The 7,007-nt window shown below is 33.2% G+C and overlaps 1 protein-coding gene across 9 annotated transcripts in view; it reads left to right on the top strand.

Annotated features, from left to right (window-relative positions):
- The window catches only part of LOC106879147 (potassium voltage-gated channel subfamily H member 7), a 703,964-nt gene that overhangs the window by 647,345 nt on the left and 49,612 nt on the right, over positions 1–7,007 (top strand). For 7 of the 9 annotated variants that reach the window (XM_052970717.1, XM_052970723.1, XM_052970716.1 and 4 more), the window contains one exon: positions 6,672–6,737. The exons of the other annotated variants lie outside the window; for them this stretch is intronic. In XM_052970717.1, coding sequence (XP_052826677.1) covers positions 6,672–6,737 — 66 coding nt within the window. The remainder of the gene's footprint in view (positions 1–6,671; positions 6,738–7,007) is intronic. 9 annotated transcript variants of the gene reach the window in all.

Genomic DNA, 7,007 nt, shown 5'->3' with positions numbered 1-7,007 from the left:
GTGTGTGTGTGTGTGTGTGTGTGTGTGTGTGTGTGTGTGTGTATAAGTATGTATGTATGTGGATGGATGGATGGATGGATGGATTGTTTCTAGGCATACATAAAATGTATCTGAATGTTTCTATACCTGAGTATGTATTACAAAGAATGAAAAGAGAACAGAAACCAAAGAAGACGGTGTGTTAGAGAGAGAACTAGTAGAAATATTTTTAAGGGACATATTTTTTTAAATACTGTCCGTTAACCGATACCTCTCTTCTAATTTACCTTCCCATTTGTAGATACGATGACATTGTGTGTAAGGAAGATAAGTTTCTTCACCAAAACGACTTCCTTTTGCTCCGTATTCAAGAGTCCTTTAATGAATGAAAAACAAAGACCACAGTTCACTTATTAGACATAGACCTCGGAGGAAGGTATTTGCTCTATATGCATTTAGACTACGTTTCACCTTTTCTATCAACTAATGAAGCAGAAATTATAATTACAAATCTGTAGTAAGGAAACAGTCTAGTTGGTGTTGATATATTTAGTGGAGTGAGCTAATAAAATTTAATTAATTAAAATTGTACCCGTAATTACATTCGTGAAGAGAGAGTATCATCAACTTAATGAGTATTCTGAAGGTTTTAATTGGTGAAAACTGGAATGCTTGAGAATCGGAGTGAGTCTGATCATTAGCAATACGGTGACAAGTTTTGGTTCTATTAAACCCCATCAGCGAACCGAGTCTAACAAAGAAGCATCGGCATAAACAACCAATCATCTTTATTTAATAACTGTTTCGACATAGTAATGTACAATGGAAACATTCTTTCTTCTTCCTGATAACAAACTGCTTTCGACGTTATGTTAAACGAACGACGACACAAATGGCTCACCAAACAAAACAAAACAAAAACAGAAAAGAAGGGAAATTACTTATAAAGATATCACTCATGCTGATTTCTATAGTCTCATGTATTGGAATGTTGCCTCTATTTTACCAACATTCCAGTGCATGAGTCATAGAGAACAGTTCAAGGCATCATAATAGTCAATCTTCTATGAAGAGGATATTCACTTTACTATTGATAATTCAAATTGATAATTCAAAATGTTAATTCAAATTACACTCAGATCATTTACTATATGAACTATTTGATTTGAGATAATATCCATAATTAGATCTATACTTAGATTCCATCTGCCTTCCAAGAAAACCGACTAAATTATCTGCAAATAATAAACAAACAATATCAACTCGGAAATATTTTATCTGATTCATCTTTTCTTTAATATACATTTATATCAATACATAATCAAATTTTAATGAACCAATATTTGCATTCACACGCTCGCGCATGAATACATATACACATACATGCCATATATACGTAGCTACAACTTCTGAAACTCCAAAATCATATATTTTAAATTTTCGTGTATGTTTTAGAAAAAGCTCCAGATTTTATTTAATGGAAACATATTCCTAATTAATAAAACGCTCTAATTTTTACTCTGAATTTCATATTTGCTATCACTGTCATGACGAAGTACGGATGGAACTTATAAGTCGTGGATTAATTCTGAGATAATATGTAGCTATGGTGTCTGAAATAGATCCTGCTGACAGTTTTAAACTGCACTCTGTCGGTTACGACGGCGAGCGTTCCAGTTGATCCGATCAACAGAACAGCTTGCTCGTGAAATTAACGTGCAAGTAGCTGAGCACTCCATAGACACGCGTACACTTAGCGAGGTTCTCGGGGAGATTTAGCATTACACAGAATGTGACATGGCTGGTCCTTTGAATTACACGTACTACTCATTTTTGCTAGCTGAATGTACAGGAACAACACGAAGTAAAGTGTCTTGCTCAAGGACACAACGAACCGCTAGGGATCGAACTCACGACCTTACAGTCGTGATCCGAATACCCTTAACCGCTAAGCCACGCGAGTTCACAGCTGGCATTTTTATTTCGTGTTTATATAAAATCTTTCTTTTATTTTTCAAATTGTTTAGGCGACCAACTGGCAAGATAGTTAGAGCTTCGGGAAAACGCTTTAAGGCATTCATTCCGACACTTTACTCTGAACTTCGCCTTCAGATTATTTGTGGTCGATAAAATAAATATCAATAAAGTACTTATTAACAACTGAGAGCGATGGCCCTGTGTCAGAATTTGAAACAGCTTAGGACAGCAAGATGGCAGACTCGTTAGAGCGTAGGGAAATCTTTGCGGAATTTGTTCCGGCTTTTCACATTGTTAGTTCGAATCGCGGCGAGGTCTGGTTTGCCATTCAGCATTTGGTGATCGATAAAATAAGTATCAGTCAAATATTGTGATCGGTGGTATCGACTAACCCCTCACATCAAAATTACTGGTCTTTTGCATAATTAGATACGATTAATTCTCAAAATCGTGAAGGTAGCCTAGTTGATGGAATCGTTAGAGTGTCATCAAAATGTGTTGCAGTATTTCTTCCTGCTCTTAATGTTCTGAATTCAAACTCCGCAGAGATCAACTTTGCTTTTCGTCCCTCTGAGGTCGATAAAATAAAGTACCTGTCAAGTACTTGGGGAACTGTTTAAGAATATGAAATTTTTGTTTTTAAAACTAGAAAATATCATGAAAAAATAGGAAATAGTATTAACACAATTTGAAGAATATTCTTAATTGGATTCATGACTAGAAATCTTGTGATACGAGTTCCCCTTTATATCTGAAAAATGATGTATTAGTGGGTATGTATTTCAATTACATAGAAGTTGTTTTTGCTCATTGTGCTGACCTGTCATCAAAAGCGTTTCAGCTATTTCCATTTCGTCCTTTCTTCAGACACTGCGTATCTTGACTGCATCATCTAATGTTTCCCTCCCATTTCAACACGATAGGTTTCAATTTGAGAGCTATGTCTTTTATTTCTAGCCGAGTAAGCGACCACATAGGGACTCCTTCACTTGGATCACATGTTTTGATGTAGTAGAGGTTAAACAGGAGGAACAGAGAGGTGAGTATAATGGGTAGGGGGTGCTTGGGGAATGCGGATGTTTGATGTTTTGGAGGGAGTGTCAGGTTAATCGAAGTTGAGGAAAGGATAAAAGATAATCTTATGTAATTAATTAGATAGATAGAAGTAATTACATAGAAAATATTTATAGTTTGTGTTTCTGAAAAAAAAAACAGATTATTAATATTTTATTGATATTTTTAGAAAAGACGCTTCAGCATTCGATATTCGATTGAATCGATTTCAATATGTTGTTAACAGTATTTGTTTTATCAGAACCAGGAGAGGTGAATGGTAAAGTTGATGGTAGCAAAATTCATACACAAATCAATGAGGCAACAAACTCGATGCTATGATCTACCCAATTTGGGACCAGGCTGTCTTGTCGTTTTTTACCATCTCTATAATATGATGTTTATACGAAATGCGATAAACATATAACAGATTTGTGATTTTTCTCGTATCAGAACAGAATAAAACTAAAATTCAAAATAATACCATATAATATAGTTTTCTTTGATTTTTCTTCTACACGGACCTTAAAACGATAGCAGGCATCAAACGACGATAAGTGTTATATAAAACTACATTATTATGTTACATAAATAGTAGCTGCCTGGCGTAGTCTACGATATGTCAAAATATGTTAATGAGAAAATGTATTTCAGCAGAAATAGTTTTGAGTATCTCTGTATAAATTTATAGTAAGAGCTGTATATGTGAGCATGTATACTTCTATTGTGAAATAAATATATCCTTCTATTGCAACATCATTTAATTAATACAAATAAAGTATCTTCATTTATTTTCCATGCATTTTATCCTCAGGATGAAATACGTGTGTGTGTGTGATTGTGTGTATGTGCGAGTGTATCTGAATGAGTGTGAATGTGTGTGTATGTGCGTGTGTATCTGTGGATGGTGGGTTTGTATGTGTGTGTGCTATTATTTGTATTAATTTTCTGTGTCTTTATTGATTTGTTTTAGAATATGAATTATTTTTCATTAATTTTTGTATATTTTAAAATAGGAAAGAACAAAATAAATGTGTTAATATTAATTTTTAATACGAGAAGCGAATGGTTCTCCGCCGGTTTCAAATCATGTATCAAGCATATTTTTTATACTGTCACAAGGTCACACATTTCGTGAAAAGGAACCCTCGACTATATCGATTTCAAAGCTTGGCTGGTATATTTTTTTAATAATCCCTGAAGGGAAAAAGAGAAAGTATACCAAAGCGGAATTTAAATTTGAAATATAAAGCCAAAGTAGCTAAATAGGGAAGCCATGCAGTCTGTTGCTCTGTGGATTATGCTAACCACTACCCTTTAACTATGCAACAAGCAGAGAAAAAATATGTTAATATAATTCAATGCATTATATTGTAAAATAACAATTAATCATTTTACTGATACAAGAGCAATAAGTTCTCAGTAATGTGATAATGTGTTTACACTGGATATCTTTCTAAGTATATTTCCAAAGATATTTTTTCAAAGTAACGTTGCTGACTGGCCGAATCGTTGCAATCTCAGACAAAATTAATGCGGTATTTTACTCCCAGCTTTTATGTTCTGAGTTCAAGAGATGGTGAGGTTGACTTTGCCTCCCATCTTTTGTGGGGTCAGCAAAACAACTTACCAGTCAAGAACTGCAGTCGATTTCTCTCTCTCTCTCTCTCTCTCTCTCTCTCTCTCTCTCTCTCTCTCTCTCTCTCTCTCTCTCTGCTTCGCTATGAAAACAACCAATTCCACAGTATTGCAGTAGAAAAATAAAGTCGCTGAAATTTTGATAGAGTATGACACATAATGATAATGGTATTTCTGAAATTAGTTATTGTGATTTTATATTTTCGGAATAAATCAACTGTACATATTTTCTTTATATTCATGGTGGGGTAATTAAGTATATACTGATATCAATTTAATATATATTCCACCCTTGAAAAAAAGAGTTGGCTTTGTTCCTAGTACAACGAAAGCCATGACATTTTAGCTGTAAGCTCTACCGTCCCTGGTCTGATAATGATTTTATTCTTGCTGGGTTCCACTTTGCTTTTGATATTTTAGGGTGAGAAAAGCAATTATTTGTAATAATATATGGCGATTGATTTCATCGACTAATATTTTTCCTGTAGAAAAATTGGCTTAGTTGCTAGTCAAAGAAATTAATTTTTCCTAAACAAAAGAGGTAGTATGTTGATTTGTCGTGTGAGAAATAGAAAGTAACGTTTGGAATAAGGTTCTTTGTCTGAGAAGAAATGGCAAAGGCTTTATCCGGAATGTTAATCAATACTTCATCATCTTATGACAGTCGAACATACAATTGTGTTTATTTCTTATTCAATTCACGCCTATACAGGCAAACACTAGCCTACCAATTCTAGAGGTTATACTCCTGTAACATTTTCCTCCAATGTGCGAAAATTGATTGTCAAATCATCAGGTAAAAATGAATGAGGTCGCAGGTGTGAGTTCATTACGAAAAATAAATAGTTTTGTTGAAGAATAGATGATAGAAGTCTTAATCAAAATTTCTTGAAAACAACGTACAGAATTTTAACAATTCATGAGAATAAGAACCAACGCTGTATTTCTTTCTTAATAACCCCATCTTAATCAAGCGTTTCCAAGATATATTCAACAGATATAACACAACGCAAGAAAATGCACTTAGTTATCTGTAAATGAAAAAAATCATGCAAATTTAGGAACTTATCAAATACTCTGCCTTTATAAAATCTTTTTGTGAGTTTATTTCATTTATTTCTTTGCTTTGCGTTCAAAAAGTATTTAAGAAATGTGAGCTGCTTTAAATTATCTAATTACAATCTTTCGATATTTCGATAAGATCGAAAACGTTATTGATTGATATTATATAACATTACTTGATATTTGACACTATGATCAACATTCTACTTCTCGGTTTAGGATCGCGTATAGTTTTTACAAACGTTACCATTTATTTAGGCCATATAGGTCAAGTAAAGTCGAATGGTTCAGAAGTTCACTTCGCACCCACGAGATCCTTGGTTCGATAGTATCATGTGATTTGACAAAAGGATAGAAATTTATGGATACTTTTGAGTATATACCAAACTTTTACCACAATAGTGGGAAGAAAAGAAATTATTCAGAAATAGTTTAATATTTATACTTATTAACTTCTTATTAACTTCTATGTTGTAGTAGAGGCAACATGTTCTTTGTTTATCTCCTTAACTTCTGGGAGATTTTAGGTATAATTATACTAATGTGTCCATCTGTTCTAATTTAATTAAATTCTATGTCTTTGTGCAGCTGAGGATTGCTCTGCATTTTAAATTGATGTTATGATTACATTGTTCAATTAAGTGGAGTTGCATGAAACGATCGTACTGCATTACCTCTGGATATCCTTGTTGCTTATTTTGATTTCAATCATCTTACTTTGAAATTGTATGGATAATACCGTACTAAATTCTGGTGCTTCAACTTAAGTACCATATTCACCTGAATCTAAATTTTTGCCATATATATATCTATATATATTATTCGTTTAAATTTAAAATACATGCATACTTATTACATGAGTGACGCTACTTATGGTCTTCTGGTTTAAACTAAAGGTAAGATATCAGAATCGAAAAATAACTATAAATGCTTTAATAATCTCTTAATACTCCTTTGCTTAGGTCTTTTATCTGTCGAGTCGTGTTACGCCAAACAACCAAACCAAGTACCATCGATTTACTTCAGAGGTACAGTAGACAGAACACAAGTAGTAGTAGTCTCCCGCAGCACATACTATATATAATTATAACAGTTTCTTTATCATAATCGTTATCCTCATATAACAGCTTGTTTGCTGATATCTTGTATATCACTTGTTCAAACCTATTTACCCACACTTATCCTTGTGTCCGTGCAAACACAGAAACACATCATATATTTACATGCATATATATATACATACATACATGTATATATACATACATACATATATATATATATATATATATATATATATA

The sequence above is a fragment of the Octopus bimaculoides genome, chromosome 9, assembly GCF_001194135.2.
Source record: "Octopus bimaculoides isolate UCB-OBI-ISO-001 chromosome 9, ASM119413v2, whole genome shotgun sequence".
In the NCBI taxonomy this organism is placed as follows: Eukaryota; Metazoa; Mollusca; class Cephalopoda; order Octopoda; family Octopodidae; genus Octopus; species Octopus bimaculoides.
The sequence above is the reverse complement of the archived record's forward strand: the minus strand, read 5'-3'. Positions and strand labels throughout refer to the sequence as shown.